This window comes from Perca flavescens, chromosome 22 (assembly GCF_004354835.1).
Source record: "Perca flavescens isolate YP-PL-M2 chromosome 22, PFLA_1.0, whole genome shotgun sequence".
Lineage (NCBI taxonomy): Eukaryota > Metazoa > Chordata > Actinopteri > Perciformes > Percidae > Perca > Perca flavescens.
The window spans coordinates 17,930,389-17,948,043 of record NC_041352.1 but is presented as its reverse complement, the minus strand read 5'-3'; the positions used below and the strand labels follow the sequence as shown (position 1 = coordinate 17,948,043).

Genomic DNA, 17,655 nt, shown 5'->3' with positions numbered 1-17,655 from the left:
TTGCCAATTTAATTTATTCACTTCAAATGTAATCTGTGGTTCCTTAACCCACCAGAACCCACTTATATTTAATTGTGTGTAATTTGTATTCCAACTGATATAATTTCTGCTAATGTGTACTTCTGTCTCACATCTTAACATTCAACCCTCTCAGAAAACAACTTGGCAAAGCATGTTTTTCTTTTGCACATGTCATGCTACACCTCATCATTGTTTATTTGCTCTAATCAGTATTTTTTTATATTAACAATTGATCAATTGACTGTAATGTGAAAGGTGTCGCTCGTAGGGACGAACCGGCAGATAATTATTACCTAATTCTGTAGTTCCCTTCAGTTTTACTAACCCTTTTCAGTCAGGTTTAGATCATTGTTTTGGTTTTCTGGCCCACTTTCATCAACCCAGTTTCCAGCCAGTAGCGCGCAGTGAAAATAATTTGATAAACCTTCTACTGAACAACTACTGCTCAGCACCAAACCACAAAAGAAAGTCGTTTGCAATTAGCTTGTGAAAATAGTTGAGCATTTAGCAGCTAAAGAGACAGATATTTCCTTTTAGGAGTTGGGTGAAACAGAGTTAAAAAGAGAGAGAATATTGGATATACACGACTCCAAATGCTCCGTATCTGCTGGATGTATAAAGACAAATTTGTTTGCTTACACATTCAACAACTTTATAAGGTCCTATTATGTCAATATTGTGTTTTTAACTTGTTCTTCTGCCTCCAAGTGGACTATTTTGATTAGTAAAAATACAATCCAACCCTACAAAAAATGAAAGGCATAATGGATGCATTACTTAGAATTTCTCTTTGAAAATATGATTAATTTTACATGACGAGTGAGATAGAAAGCATTTAGAGAGCTCAAACCTTTTGCTAAGACTGCATAATTTGTACGTTCAATTTTTGGCGAACATTTACATCATGTCAAATTTAGGTTGCAGTCAATAGATGTTCATTAGAACATACAACTTGTAGTGTTAGATTTTACTACATTTTTTTGTTTATTTCTGCATTGTCCTTACAAAGCACAGGTATTGCACAGGTACGTATCTGCATCCCAATTGTCTGCACCATTGCTGGGCATCCCTGCAGTATGAGGCCAAATTGGTCAGATCTCCACTCATTTCCCCCAATAGGAAGCAGGATTTCCTCCTGTCCTCTCTTTCTATTGACTTGTATCACCACTGCAGTCCTTACCCGAAGCCCCCGTGGACCTCGTGGGGGCTACTATCCCACGAAAACCCTCACATTAGCAAAGTGCTGCAAACCTCATTTAATCCTCATCTACTCTGGCCGGGTAATTGTGAAACTGTCACATTTCTGATTAGATGTGAATCTCCTGAAACCTTTTCAAAGCCAGTCTTGCTGAATGACATCTGCTCTCTCGCACAGATTTAGCACAGACTGAAGGGCTATTTATAAAAGATCAAAAATCGTAGATAAAGGCAATATACTGAAAGCCTGCTTGGATAAATGAATTCCCAAAATCTATCACCCGCTTGCCTTTGATTTATTAAAAATAGAATTAGTGTCCTATCCTGCTGACATCTTGAGTTGTCTTGAAGCTATCACCGGTGACTTTTTTTTCTTGTTAAATAGTGAGATGAGATTGCTTGCGTCCCACTTCCTGCCTTCCTTTCCTCTGTCAAAAAAAATTCTGTGGAAGCTCATGGAAATTGCTGTTGTTTGACCAACCTTAGCTACCCATGTGACAGGATACCCATCAGTGTGATTAAGAGGGGAAAGCACCATGTCTCTGTCATTGTTGCTCCATGTCCCACACCTTTGCACACAGCAGACTCCTTCTCTCATGACTGGAAAACTCTCCTAAAACCTCATCCAGCACCGAGTGCAAACTACACACTAAGGATAATGCTACCCTGTTCAAATGTCGCTGTGGTCCTCTGTCTCCTGCAAGTGCTCTGCATTACTGCAGACATAGGTACGTACCCCTGACACATTTTCTGTCAATTCAACTTGGCTGTGAGTAAAATTATGAGAGTAATCGGATTGTGAATTAATTAGTTTGAAGCTGTTCTGTTCTACTTCAGACAGTGGCTCCTTCCTGATCTTCAACGAGAACCACAACAAGTGCATTAAGGTGGAGAGTGCCACCTCCATCACGGTGGCCCCCTGTGATCCTCATGCCAAAGCGCAGCAGTTTCGTTGGGCCTCCGAATCGCGCATCCTCAGTCTGTCCCTCAAGCTCTGTCTGGGGGCCACAGAGATTAAAGACTGGGTGAAGGTGCTCCTCTTTGAATGTGATGAGAATAGTGAGCTCCAACACTGGCAGTGCAAGAATGAGACCCTCTTTGGCCTAAAAGACCAGGACCTGCACTTAAACTGGGGCAACCGCAATGAGAGGAACATAATGATCTACAAAGGCGTAGGGCTCTGGAGTCGCTGGAGGATATTTGGCACCCGGGGTGACCTTTGTTCAAAGGGGTTTCAAGGTAGGAATTGTGGGGACACAATCCATTTTAACAAAAGACAAAGCCCCAATAGTATATACTGTAGAATCTTATCTTTGGAAAGGTTGGAAGGGTTTTTCAGAAAGTCCTGCCAAAGTTTGTTGTGTAGAATCTTCCCATGCTGGAGATTAAAACAAAATACATTTTTGACAAGCAATACTATATTTAGCAAATTGGGATTTCTACCATGTAGACCAAGTAATCTATGGCTGTAGATTAAAAGTCATTTCAAAAGGTCTGTTCAAGTGATGATGCTGATGCTTATTTCACTTAGTTGTGGAAAACTCTACACTCTATTCTTCAGAGTCTGGACATAGTTATTTACCCGAAGAGGCAGTATGTAAAAATGAAATGCAGGCATCATAAAAAGTACAAAGTTTAATTGAAACATCCTTAAACCACAAAACATGGTGGTGTTTAAACTGAGGAGTGAGTGCCAATATCAAGCATGATTGATACAAGGGGACTCATCAGGACAGGTGCAGCAACGATGTCCTGCAAAATCTGTAGTCTGACTGACAGACTTCAACCCATCTGTGACTCAACTTAAACTACTGCCGTCCTGTCTGTAAATGAGAGCTATCCAACAGAGCCAATTAGTAAAACAAATGCATGCTACTGATTAGAAATACATCACAAATGGTACACTAGTCATTAGCATATTAGCAAAAAGCCAAAAGTCTGTGCACTACCCTGTCTGTACATGCTACACCTCATCTACTCTGTACATAATGGTAGTGTATCTAATAGTCGACAATAGTGTGCCCAAATTTGTGGCTGTTTTTCACCATATCACCAGCCTTGTGCACAAAGTAAGGTCCATAACGAAATAGTTTTCTAAGTGTGTGTCTAAGGACACTCCTGAATAGGAGAGCAAATCCCTGCCCAGGTTCCCAAATCTTGTAAAAATCCTTCCCAAACAGTGGCTGTTATAGCATATATATATATATATATATATATATATATATATATATATATATATATATATATATATATATATATATATCACAGCTGGATGTATTCATCAAATGTCCGCATACTTTTGTCATGTATATCTAGTAGGTTGTTGATTTGCTGACTTTGCATGTTTTATTTTGCTAAAAATATATTTTTTTTATGATGTTTAACGTTATGGTCTGTGTCTCCTCAGAGGTTTTCACGATAGGGGGGAATGCCTTTGGAGGCCCCTGTCAGTTCCCATTTATATTTGGGGAGAAGTGGTTCGCTGAATGCACAAAGGAAGGTCGCTCAGATGGACAACTGTGGTGTGCAACAGAGAGAGATTACAATAAAGTGAAAAAGTGGGGCTTTTGTCCCACCGGAGGTAAGAAACATCCATATATATCAACAAAGATACTGTGTTGCACATTTTTATGAAGAATTGTGTTTATCAAACCAGAACTATGTTATTTCTCTAAGTGCTATCATTAAAGAGGTCAGTGGTGACAGGTCTGCTTTCTGACCCCCTCTTCTCCACCCAGCAGCAAAACACTACCACTTCCTCTCATGAGTTGTCAACACAGCACTGTCCTTGTTTTCCTCTTCTCACAGGCCCGTCTTTCCCCTGACGTTGCTCTAAAACTTGGGCAGGAAAGGCACAGAAAAAGAAAGGGAGCTCACTTTTACCATTGTTTTTTTAAAGAAACACAACACAGTCCTAGACAGGGATGTAGAAGATGTTCCTCATTCATCTATGTTTTTTAGTTTTGAGACACTTATTGTCAGTGTTGTGACCAAGTCATCTTTTCTCAAATCTCAAGTAAGTCCTAAGTCATTTGGTATAACTCTCAAGCAAGTCTCGAGTTTTTTTTTTTTTTCGGCAATTCAAGTCAAGTCACAGGTTATGTCAAGTCAAGTAAGGTTGAGTCCTTAGTTAAGGTAAGTCAAGTCCCAAATCAAGTCACCTTTTTCATCTTGCGTGACATTTTTAAATCCAAAAGCGATTACTCGTGGCACAGACGCTGGTCTGGTCCGACTGAAGGCTTCCCAGGGGTCTTTGATGTTAGGTGTTGCCATAGCAAGGAGTTTGACTGACAGCCTGTCATCCAATCATGACAATGACATACCAGGAAGCTTTTTGAGTCGTCCAATCATAATTCATTTTGCGCTGCTGCGGCTGCATAGCATAATTGATAGACATTCAAACTTATGAATACACACAAGTCATCATGTCTCAAGTCAAGTCTCGAGTCATTAACTTACAGGCCGAGTCTCAAGTCAATAATGTTTTGTCAAGTCACAGTTCATCAAAAAAGTGACTCGAGTCGACTCGAGTCAAAGCCTCAAGTCCACATCTCTGCTTATTATCTTTAAAATCCATTCAGGTCAACAGGTTTTAGATTACTTTTACTTGTAAATAATTTGTCTCAGTTTGATCATTTGTGTTTCCACCATAATGCAGTATCCTCAGGTTGGGACACTGACCCGGTCACAGGGGTTCAGTATCAGAGGAACGCACAGTCAGCGTTGACCTGGCATCAGGCCAGGAAGAGCTGCCAGCAGCAGGGAGCCGACCTTCTCAGCATTGTAGAGCTACATGAGCTGTCATACATTTCAGGTACAACGTCAACCATGTATAAGTTACCTATACAAAACAATGTTATATCATTGAACTTTAACTGCATTATTATGTTTGGGTTGACGTAGGGTTGACAAATGTGTTGGGAACATCTCTGTGGATTGGACTGAACAGCTTGGATTTTGAGAGTGGATGGCAGTGGAGCAACGGAAACCCGTTCAGATATTTAAACTGGGCCCCAGGTTAGTGAAGACATGATAAACTGTGACAGGAGCAGAACGTTATTGTATGTAATGTGACCGGCTGTAACAACAGTAAGCTTCTTGAATGATTACATACTGTATTTACAGTTGGTGTTACAAATGCTATCATTTTCTCAAATTATCAATGAATTATTACATTAAAAACAAATGATACATGGATTGATGTTTCCAATAGGCCATCCCTCGTCAGAGCCCGGGCTCACCTGTGCAACCCTAAATGCTGCAAAAGCCTCAAAATGGGAGAGCAACGCATGCACCAAGAAACTTGGTTACATTTGTCGCAAAGGAAACTCTACCAGTCTGCCTCCACCACCAAGTAATCTAATTCCAAATGATCTGGCTTATTAGAGTGAGTCTTAGTAGTACAAACCAAATATGTTCACATCTTTTTGGTCTCTATCCACAGTCAAAGACCAGCCCAGCTTCTGTCCCAGTCACTGGGTTCCATATGCAGGTAACTGTTACTACCTGCAGAGGAGTAAAAAGATGTGGAAGGACGCTTTGGCTGCGTGTCACAAAGAGGGTGCGGACTTGGCCAGCGTAAGCAGTATAGAAGAGCAGAGCTTCATAATATCTCAGTCTGGATACTGTAAGTGTGCAATTTTTTTCCAGCGATTTGTTGGTTTTTAAATTAATCTATGCTAAAAAATATTAGAGAACTTTTTAATTTTAAAGGAATAGTTTGAAATTTTTGGGGAATATGGTTATTTGCTTTCTTGCCAAGAGTCAGATAAGAAGATCAATACCACCATCATTTCTGCACGGTACATGTGGGGCTACAGCCAGCAGCAAATTAGGGAAGTTTAGCATGAAGACTGGAAACAGGGGGAAATGGCTAGCCTGGCTCCGTCAAAAAGTAACACAATCCGCCTACCAATACCTCTAAAGCTCCCTAATGAACACATTAAATCTTGTTTGTTTAACCAGTACACAAACTGAAGGGTAAAAATTACATGTTATGTGAAGTAACTTCCTTAAGTCTCCGTTGGTTGTTTGGCAAAGTCACAGTGTCAACAAGACTCAGAGAGCTTAAGCAACTGCTCCGGAACAGGAAATAATGCGGCACATCACTAGCCATAAAACCCCAGCGTGAAGTTTTTACCCTTTTACAATTTTAGTAGTGTTTAAACTAATGAAATGTACCAGTGCTATGTTTATTTGTGAGCTTTAGAACTGCTGGTAGGTGGATTTTTTTTACCTTTGGACAGAGCCTGTTTCCCTCTTTTTCCAGTCTAAGCTAATCAGTGGCTGGCTGTAGCTTCGAATTTAGGAGAGTGGTATCGATTTTCTTATCTATCTCTCTGCAAGAACGCAAACAATTATATTTCCCAAAATGTTAAACTATTAATCTAAAGAATAACAAAACTAAATACAGAAGAGAACAAATGTTACTGTACTCTTTGACCACATTAACATCTACATGTGCATTTGAAACCCTCAGTGTCGACAGATGTGCTCTGGATTGGCTTGAATGATCAGAGGAACCAGATGCTGTTTGAATGGTCCGATCACTCCCACGTTACCTTCACCCAGTGGCAGACTGGTGAGCCATCTCATGCCACCAATCTCCAGGAAGACTGTGTCCTCATCAGAGGAAAGGTAACAAATGCAAAAGGTGACGAATGCAATGATAATACCAGTGGCGCTGTTCTCATCTGCTGAATGTGGCCCATACAGGACGGGAGGTGGGCTGACCAAATGTGCGAGAAGACGTATGGATACATCTGTAAGAAGAAGGCCTCCACTAAACCAGCTGAAGGCGCCCAAGAGGAAGCCAACCCAGGATGCAAACTTGTGAGTGATGTTTAAATAGTGAGTGTAATAATACAACAAAGCATTTATCAGATTTTGTCTCACTGTGTTTATTTCTTTATCATCTCAAGGGCTCAATCAGGTTTGGTTCTTATTGTTACAACATTGGATCTGAGACAAAAACCTTTGATGAGGCAAAGCTGGCATGCTCAGAGGCTGGCGCTAACGTGGTGGATGTGGCTGATAGGTATATTTTCTTATTTATGTCGTGTTTATGTCAAATTTACTCCTGACACACCATAAATACATATACCATTAAAACAGTAAAGATATATGTATTTATGGTCCCTTAAAGGTGCAATATGTAATATTGTGTGTAATACTGGCAGCTAGCGGTTAAAATAGTTACTGCACTACCAATTCAAAATACTGGAGAGTCGTCTCCCCCGCCCCCTCCTGCCCAGACTCGAAGTTCACGGAGGTTGCCAGGCTGAGACCGCAGCATTCACAACAATGTAGCTGGACGCTTTTCTCACATAGCCAGACATTACTCCACAGCACAGCGGAGTAGCTAACATTAGACGCTAGTCTCACATAGCCAGACATTACTCCACAGCACAGCCGAGTAGCTAACGTTAGACGCTAGTCTCACATAGCCAGACATTACTCCACAGCACAGCCGAGTAGCTAACGTTAGATGCTGGCTATATTGACAGTCATAAAAGCCCGTGCTCACGTGAAGCTCTGTAACAGACACACTTTTTCGGCTTAAAATTACAGTATGAACCGCTAAAAACACAACAACCTCACTGTCCTCTCCACACGCCAGTCAGGCACACTTCCTCGGCTTAGAATTACAATACGAAACGCTAAAAATACCACTACCTTGCCGACGGAACACACTTCATTGGCTTAGAATTACGGCAACAATCGCTAAACACACTGCAAACTCATAGTCCCCTCTTTCTGATTTACAGCCCCCCTCTCGTGGTTTAAAATAACTCACCATTGTCGGCTCCAGCCGCTGAAGAGGCTACACGCTGTAAACAGCCATGGGCTGCCCGGTATCGTTAACAGTTAGCAGGGTTAGCAGGGTTTGCATTGCGGCGTTAGCCAGGACCAGTCGGGATCACTTTACTGGCTATGTCTCAATTGTTTTTGCGAGTAACCAACTCGGTTACTCTAGCTATATAATTCAATGTGAGTACACAAATGTTGAAATGACAAAAAATGCCCATCCCTAGTAGCTGTGATAAATTAGCCTGAAGCTAATGCTTACCGGTTCAGGAGAAAATAAGCCAACTCTGCGTCCTTTTGGGCTCTAAGCTGTCTCCATCTTTCAAATACATCTCCAATATTTACCAGGGGGTTGTTACGTCTCTGGTCACGCAACTGTTAGAAACATGCTGTTTTCATTTTTTTATGTCATGTAGAATCTATCTCCGTTGATCCTGTTCGTTTGTTTGCTGCTTTCATGGCTGTACTACCGTTACAGCTGTAGCACGCTGGGTTTACGTTTTTACAGGTATATCTGGCAACCCGGCCTGGCTGTCAAACTGGGCCGTTGATAACAACACACAGATCAAAACATAAACATAAATTCCGTCACGGAATGTAAATTTCAAAAAGAAAAAATACTGAAATTAGCATTGTTGTCAGAAAAGATAGTATTTCAGTTTAACATGTTTCCTTAATATCTGATGAGGCATTGGTGTCATTTTTGGATTTATTACAGTACAAATATTACATATTGGACCTTTAAAAGTCTTAAAACATCCAAAAGTTGGATGCTTTTTTTTGCATTGTGACATCTAAAAGTGAAGATTAATTTCCAATAACCATCTAATCAATGAATCTCAGGCTTTATTTTGAAATGATTTTATTGCTCACCTTTCTGCTTTTATATGTTTTCATGCAGATATGAGAATGCCTTCTTGGTCAGTTTGGTGGGTATGAGACCAGAGAAGTATTTCTGGACAGGTTTTTCCAACACAGACGACATAAACACTTTTAAGTGGACCACCAGAAGAAAAGTCACATTCACTCATTTCAATGTGGGCATGCCAGGTACAGCACACTTCTCTTCAGCATTGCATGTGTGCTTCCTTATCATTTTCATAGTGTATTATGCAGCAGGTTATACAGTAGCCTATGTACTGTTTATGTCTCATGTTGGCATGCTAATGTTAACATTTAGCTCAGTGAACCTCTTAGCCTATATGTTTAGCATCACAGAGCATTGTCTGTAGATTATTTCTCATTTGTGGTTGTATATCTTTTCTGTTATTATTTTTTCTTCCTCCCCATTACTTTTTTTACTCCATACCACCTTTCTTGATCGTAATAATTGATCGTAACCTTTACATCTTTGAGCTCAGTTTATCAAAATTTTTCCCATTTCATTTGGTGCGTTTAATAAAAGACAGACAACAAGGATGTGTTGCCATGACAACTGGGATTTTTGCTGGATTATGGGACGTTGTCAGCTGCAGCAACAAGGAGAAGTATATCTGCAAGAAACGAGCAGAGGGTGTTCATGTGACAACAGTCCCACCCACCACCCCAGCCCTGAGCTGTGAGTCTGGGTGGACCCCCGCTGCCAAGAGGAACGTCTGCTACAAAGTAGGAGAACAAACTGAACTAATCTCTGAAGTTGGTGAAATTTTAAGTACATAAAACTCAACACATGTTCTTTTTCACTCATTAAAAAGATTTACAAAAAGTCAGCGAGTCTTAGGAAGACTTGGCATGAAGCGAAGGACTTCTGCAAGGCCATTGGTGGAGACCTGATGAGCATACACAGTATGCAGGACCTGAACAACGCTCCGTATGTTAGCTTGACAGCTTGTATATGTCAGAATTCATATTATGCTAATCAACCATTCAAGTAATCAATATTGGTGTTTTCTGCTGTCATAAAGGTTTCATTCCTCTGAACCAGCCTGGATTGGCCTCAGCCTTGGTACCAACGCAGGTTTCGAATGGTCCGATGGGTCGCCTGTATGTAGCACTGCATTGTTGTTACAAAAAGCTTTACTCACTGTTATTCTCAACCCTGGCCTAATTACGTGTGTTTCCCCAAACTGTTTTCAAGTTCGGCTTTGAGAACTGGGGCTTTGGGGAACCAAACAACCACAATGACAACGAACACTGTGCAGAAGTCCACTTTTACTACGGGCGGCACTGGAATGATAGGCACTGTGAATACTACAGTGACTGGATCTGCCAGATACGCAAAGGTAACACGAACCGGTCTCATCATAGAGCAGCAGTCTACATAGAGCCATTTGTTTAGAAAGTTATGTGATGGGGCGACCTCTAGCTCACCTGGTAGAATGTGCGCCCCATGTAGACTCCTTGGCACCGGCCCGGGTTAAAATGTCTTTGGTGTGTGCCATCCCCTCTCTCTCTCCCCCCTTTCCTGTCTAACTGCACTATCTAATAAAATAAAAAACGCCCGAAAAATAATCTTTAAAAAAGAAAAGAAAGTTTTGTTGCGTTAGTTAGAGTTATGGGATGTTAAAGTACAGCTTTGCCCTCATGTTCAAACTCTTTCTTCATTGTTCTTGTACATTCAGGTGTGACTCCCAAACCTGAGCCTGTCATATTTGCACCAGGTAAGTTTCAGCAGTGGCCTCTCCCCGAAACAGCCCCAGCTTCCTTTCCTTCCTTTACTGAGCAAAAATCTTTCTGTTTCACCATTTCCCTCTTTAATCATGCTCTAGGGATGACAGTCCGGTCTGTCGGTCCACCACTTTGTACCGACTAAAATATCTCGATTATTACGAATTGCCATTCATTTTGTACAAACCTTTATGGTTCCTGAAAGATAAAGCCTAATGACTTTGGTGATCCCCTGACATAAAAAAAAATAAAAAATGCTTCACATTGCTTTATGAATAAATAGTTGCTAAACATTGTTAGCATGCTGACATTAGCACTGCTGTGTGTAAGTACTGCCTCACAGAGCTGGTAGCATGGCTGTAGACTTTTAGCCTTTTTACCATTAATTCCTAATAGTGTGTCTGTGGGACATCTGATAACAATTTTGTATCTTTACAGTATACAACACCACAGAAGATGGCTGGATAATATACAATGACACACAGTATTTCATCAACAATGACAAGTTAGACATGGAAGCTGCTAGAGCCTTCTGCAAAAAGAACTTTGGTGAACTTGTGGTCATCACAGGGGAGAGTGAGAGAAAGTTCCTATGGAAACAGGCAAGAAATTCAGAATATATATATATTTCTTTTACCAAAGCATAAAAATGTTTAACATTGAGCATGTATTTTCTCAACAACAACAAAAAACATCCGGTGCCAAAAGTATTGAAAACCTTGTGTGTAACAATTGTTTTTGATTCAATGTAATGTCTCTCTTTCCATTATGTTCCAACAGATAGCGAAAGGCACAGAAGGACAGTACTACATTGGCCTGACAGTAAATTTGGATAAGTCATTTAGGTAAATCAGACAAAACTTAGGCACATTACTACTGTAAGAGGTATACTGGGTACTTCCCATTAGCCATCCATCAAAGTCAATTCTGACATTTTAAACAAACCACAAATACAGATGTTTTTTTCTCCCTTTTTATTAGTGACGTCATGTTCATGATCTTCTTCCCATTTTCAGCTGGCTGGATGGCACCCCTGTATCATACACTGCATGGGAACAGAATGAGCCCAACTTTGCTAATAATGATGAAAACTGTGTGACTTTATACAAGAGCATGGGTGAGTCTAACATTCCATACTGCGTTTGTTTCATAAATATTAGCTTGTCCAACCTAATAATTTATTTCTTTTGATTATTTAATGATTGTTATCTGTAAACTTTGCAAACATAGGGTACTGGAATGATATTAACTGTGGTATGGAGCTTCCTTCTATTTGCAAAAGAAGCAGTAATTTTATTAATACAACAATGGCCCCAACCACTATTCCTAAGGGAGGATGCGCACCAGAGTGGCTCGCTTTCCAAGGAAAGGTAATGATGTATAACTGCACAGATTACAATTCTGAAACTCTGCATAATATGCGTTGATGAAGACAAAGACTTCCTCTTACTTTCAGGATGTGATTTAAACTCTGTCCTTAAATCTGTTCTGGGAAAATGTGTTCCCATTTTTTTCACACTGGTTACCTCCTGTCCCTTTGCTTATTATTCTAACACACAGTGCAAATTCATCTTGTTTACACAGTGCTACAAAATAGTTGTGGGGGATGACAAGAAGAACTGGCAGGAAGCCAGGACGTACTGCTTAAACCAGGGAGGAAATCTGGTTTCTATCATCAATGAGAGAGTGCAAGGTGAGCGTTTTCTTTTTCGTTGTCTGTAAAGGTTACATGTCATTGTGCAGTGATGTAAATAAACCAGGATTTTAGGGAGTTAAAGAATAATTTTGTTTTCTTTTCTAGCATTCCTTACAATGCAGATGCTGAGATACGAAGAGGACTTCTGGATCGGTATGAATGATGTCAACTGGGAGATGCACTTTGTGTGGACGGATGGCAAAGGCATTTCATACACCAACTGGGCAAAAGGGCATCCAACAACATTGCCTAATGGACGTTATTCATTTGTGTCTGAGGTTATTCCAATGTCAACTTCTATATCCAAAGCTATTTCTGTCCAACTTTTTCTCTCCAATAGTTTAATTCAACAATGTGATGGTCATATTCTTGCAGACTATTTACAAAGAACTGTAAAAAAGCATGAAAGACACCTGAAAAATCTACTTCTATCATTAGATAACCTGTCACCTCTACCATGTGTATTCTAACCTCAGACATTTAAAATGTCTAACTAATGTACTTGTACTGTACTTTCTGCCTGATAGTCATTTGACTGTGTGGTGATGGTGGGCAGCATCACAAAAATAAAAGGATTCTGGAAGGTGGAAGACTGTGACTCCAAACATGGCTTCATCTGTAAAAGAAACATTGGTGAGTAACATTTTTAGCAAAGCCACACTATCACGAGTTCTACTGACATAATTAATTGTCAAGCGTTGTGTAAAAAATAACTAGGGACAACATCAGTTTTAAAATGTTGTTTTTTCAGCTGAAGGATTTGTTTCATGATGCTTCTTGTTTACACAGATTCTCAGATTGTAGTCCCAGCCACAACTGTGTTACCAAAGTCTTTCTACAAACTTGGCAATGACTCCTACAAACTGGTGGCCCAGAAGATGAGATGGGATGAGGCGAGGAGGCAGTGCCAAGCAGACGATGCAGATCTGGCCAGTATACTGAACCCCGTCACCCAGGCATACATCACCTTGCAGATTTCCAAGCACAATGAGCCTGTGTGGATTGGCCTCAACAGCAATGTGGTAAAGAGATCTACCTGTACCAGGATTTCAAATTGAGACCTTTTAGCACTGTTTCAACTTCCACTAATGCAACTGTTTTTTTTCACAGACTGGTGGGCGGTTCCAGTGGGTCGATAACTGGCTGCTATATTATACCAAATGGGGCGCAAATGAGCCTAAAAACAACTTTGGCTGTGTGTATATGGACGTGGACAGAACATGGAAGACTGCACCATGCACCGATACTTTCTATTCCCTTTGCAAGAGGTCACCAGGTCAGACAATTCCTCTATTCCTGCACTATATACTGCACATAACCACACACTAAGTATGGATAATAATGCAACCTGCTGTCTCTTTTTCAGACATAGCACCCACGGAGCCCCCACAACTCCCCGGAAACTGTCCAGAACCAAAGAAACGGAGAACCTGGATACCTTTCAGAGGCCATTGTTATTACTTCGTCAGCTCAGTGGTCGACAACTGGGCCCATGCCTCAGTTGAATGTCTGAAAATGGGTACGTTATGAAGACTTTTCACTAATAAATTATTAAATAAAATTATGTTATGCAAATCTTAACAGTATGCTGTCGTTCATCAGGTGCTTCTCTGGTGAGTATTGAGGACCCTCAGGAGAGCCTGTTCATACATCAGAACCTGGAGCTTCTGCAGGACGGTGCTAAGTCCTTCTGGATCGGCCTTTACAAGACTCATGAAGGTGAGCATGTCTTTCAATTCCTTTTTCCATCGTATGAAAAACTGAAATTGTGAGTTTCCTTTTGGTGTAAGTGTTCTCTGGGCACAATCTGAATACATTTTCTAAATCGGTAAACAGTGAGTTTTTCTTATCTTACTATATTTAGTCTTTGACTCTTTGGGCACTTGGGACTACTTTTTTTGTCTACGTTTAATTATATTTTAGGGGGAAAAAAAGAAAGACTAAATATAGTATGATCAAACATTTTCTGTATCTCAGAACCTACAAGGAGCAAAATCAAGTATTTGGTACCTAACAAGTTGAATAGCAAAGACATGCACACATATGGAGAGTACAAAAATATACCATTTGAAAGACATTTAATAAACACATTGTTAGTGTTTTTCCTCATTTTTCAAAAATTCTGACTTTTGACTATTGATCAAATTGTGATTTGTTTTCATGTGATCTAAAAATGTCAAAGTTGAACTGTTAGATTCTTGCTCAAGACTTAAGACCAATCAGAACAAATGTGGCATTTTTCCTTAAATATATTCTTTGGGCATAAGTGGATAAAGGTAATGAGCATCCTTGTTTCAGGTGAGTGGATGTGGATTGATAACAGTGTTGTGGACTACGCCAACTGGAAAACGGGGATGCCAAAGTCTGAATCATGTGTGGACATCGATTCTGACAGTGGACAGTGGAGTACAAACAGCTGCAGCAGATACAGGTCTTACATCTGCAAAACAGCCAAAGGTAAATTTAATCTGCTGTTATGTAGCCTACAGTGGTTTTAATTTGATCCATCAGTCACCTTATTTGAATATTTCTCTTTTCTCAGTTATTACACCTACAGAAAAGCCCCCATCTGTTGGTAAGTTATTTTAACTAAGATATTAAATATGATGTTTCAAACTCCAGTTATGTCCCTGTTAATACTTCTATACGTTTGCCTCCTCAGCCCACGTCGTTAAAGAAGCTTCTCATGGGTCTGCTGGCATCACTGTGGCTGTAGTGCTAGTTGTAATCGCCGTAGTTGGACTCGGTGCCTTCCTCCTTTTCCGTAAACGGATAACCACCCCTGTCTTGGGAGAAAGCACCTTTGACAACAAGTTATACTTCAACAATCCAATCCGAGCCCATGTAGACACCAAGGGTCTGGTGGCCAACATAGAGCAGAATGAACAAGCATAGAAAGACTCGATATCAGTGGTAATCAGCACTGTGAACATGATATGATTATGGTTTCATACTTTATTTTGGATCACTTAACTGGGACTGAATCTCCATCAAACCCTGTAGTGTTTTACCATTTAAAGAGGACAGGATAATGATTCATAATTATTATATAATAATTCATAGCACTGGCACTGCACTAAGTGAATTAAGGAGAAGATAATATAAGTGAAAATGTTATAACACATTTTACATGATTATGTGATTTGTGAAATGTGTAGATTTTATGTTTTACTTATCCACCAATCAGATCAAGATTTTGAACATTTGTAGCGCAAGCTCCAGTTAAAAATCAAGAGAGAGGGTGAAGATTATTCACACAATTATCAGATTTTTCTCAACTGGGTTTCTTGTTATTATTCTCCATGGGCTGCTCATCAGCCTATTTCTGACTTACGACATTGTAAATAGATGCTCAATAAAAAAAAATGAAACAAACTAAACTGAATTGTTCTTTTTTGCACTTTTTTCTTCTGATAGACCAAAAACAGAGCAACAACTGTGATAATATGCATTAAGACATACCTGTAAGTGACAGAAACACTTTTTATAAGAAAAGAAAGAAACCAAGGTGACAATCACAAAATGTTAATGGACATGAGTACTAGCACTATGCTAAATGCTAATGCTAACATGCTCACAATGACATTAAGCTAACATGCTGATGGTGAGCAGTTCTAATGTTTACAATGATCATTATCTTAGTTTACTGTGTTAGCATGCTAACACATAGCAGTAAAAAGTCAGGTGATCACAAAAGTCAGTAGGATTCATCCTCTGGGGACCACAAATCTATACAAAATTTCATGACAATCCATTCAACAGTTTTTGAGGTTTTCAGTCTGAATTAAAGTGATGAACCGACAAACCATAAGTGATAGACCAATTATCCATTAGCATCCCTGGAGTGATGGCATTAGCATGGCTCTAAATCTCTAATAAAAGCAATATTTTAAACCTTAAAAAAGCCTCTTAAGTGGCCGGGTCGACTCAGTGGGTAGAGCAGGCGCACATATACTGAGAGACTTATGTCTCGACGCAGAGGTCCAGGGTTCGAGTCTGAGCTGTGACGATTTCCTGCATGTCTTCCCCCTCTCTCCCCTTTCTCACCTAGCTGTCCTATTGATTAAAGGCGGAAAAGCTCCCCCCCCCAAAAAATAAAAATAAAAATCCTCTTAAAAATATATCAGCCCTATTCTTCTTTGATTTATTAAAGATATACTGTGTCACCTTTTATTTAAGTGATTACAGGAGTAAGAGTGAGACGGGGATGCTTGAATTATGCCTTCTTCTGCCAACAATAATAATAATAATAATAATAATACATTTATTTTATATAGCGCTTTAAAAGGTACTCAAAGGCACTTTACAAAGTAAAGACAAAGAAAAACAATAACAAGACCAGTAAAACAGAAATAGTAACAACTAGAGATAAATATTAAAAAAGGTGAGGCAAAGCAGCATAGAGGCAGGATAAAAAAAAGCAAACAAATGGAAACACAGCTAGTTTGGTTACAAGTTAAAAGCAGCTTCAAAGAGATGGGTTTTGAGTGTGGTTTTGAAGTGAGTAAGTGATGTGGAAAGTCTGAGGTATTGGGGGAGAAAGTTCCAGAGGGAGGGGGTAGCAACGGAGAAGGCCCTGTCCCCCCAGGTTCGGTGCTTGGGGCGAGTGAGAGGGGAAAGGAGGTTGGATCTGAGGTTGCGGTGTGGATCTGAGGTTGCGGGTGGGGGTATGATGGTGCAGGAGGTCAGAGAGGAAGGAGGGACAATTCTGTGGAAACTTTGGGAAATTGTTGTTGTTTGAGTTTCATTGTTGCTTTATTTCACACACAAGACCCCTTCGCTAATGACTAGACAACTCTCCTACAGCGTCACTCACCTTTGATGGCAAACTGGACAAAAATAATGTTTCCATGTTGGTATTTTGCTGTGGTTCTGTGTCCCCTAACTGCTGATATAGGTACTGTACATACCAGCTTTGGTTGGAATACCAGCATGCAAATGTTGTTTAAGGACTTCCTATTGATAATAGTGAGGCATATGACCAGATTATTGTATATATGTCAGCCAAATGTAACAGATAATTTCAAATGTAAAACAAAGGCCAATGATTTTTGGTTGTGAAAATACACATTTGTTTAGATTATTTCATACATAGAGGAAAGATAATTAGATCTGACCTCGATTTAGTAGAAAAGCAAACTATCAAGTGATGTGTCTGTTCTGTAAATTTTTTTTTTTTTTTTTATGATTTTTGTATAAAAAGATATTATTCTTATTCTCTATTTCAAAGTATTACTCTGTCAGGCATCAGCCATTCAATCCCCCCCCTTACCAGCCACTGGCCACCCCCATCACCTAATGTTGAAAAATGAGGCAGCATTCTCCAT

The 17,655-nt window shown here is 39.9% G+C and overlaps 1 protein-coding gene across 1 annotated transcript; it reads left to right on the top strand.

Annotated features, from left to right (window-relative positions):
• Positions 1-1,784: 1,784 nt before the first annotated feature.
• mrc1a (mannose receptor, C type 1a) lies at positions 1,785-15,677 on the top strand. The gene is made up of 30 exons (XM_028569204.1): positions 1,785-1,946; positions 2,056-2,457; positions 3,626-3,799; positions 4,877-5,032; positions 5,122-5,235; positions 5,432-5,572; positions 5,663-5,845; positions 6,698-6,855; positions 6,934-7,050; positions 7,140-7,255; positions 8,927-9,075; positions 9,431-9,630; positions 9,720-9,835; positions 9,930-10,008; positions 10,103-10,247; positions 10,587-10,625; positions 11,071-11,234; positions 11,413-11,477; positions 11,649-11,749; positions 11,863-12,002; positions 12,217-12,325; positions 12,434-12,606; positions 12,856-12,961; positions 13,118-13,350; positions 13,439-13,604; positions 13,695-13,847; positions 13,931-14,047; positions 14,627-14,785; positions 14,871-14,903; positions 14,991-15,677. Exons 1-30 carry the CDS (start codon positions 1,877-1,879, stop codon positions 15,221-15,223), a joined length of 4,311 nt encoding a protein of 1,436 aa, XP_028425005.1. The 5' UTR covers positions 1,785-1,876; the 3' UTR covers positions 15,224-15,677.
• The last annotated feature ends 1,978 nt before the right edge of the window (positions 15,678-17,655 follow it).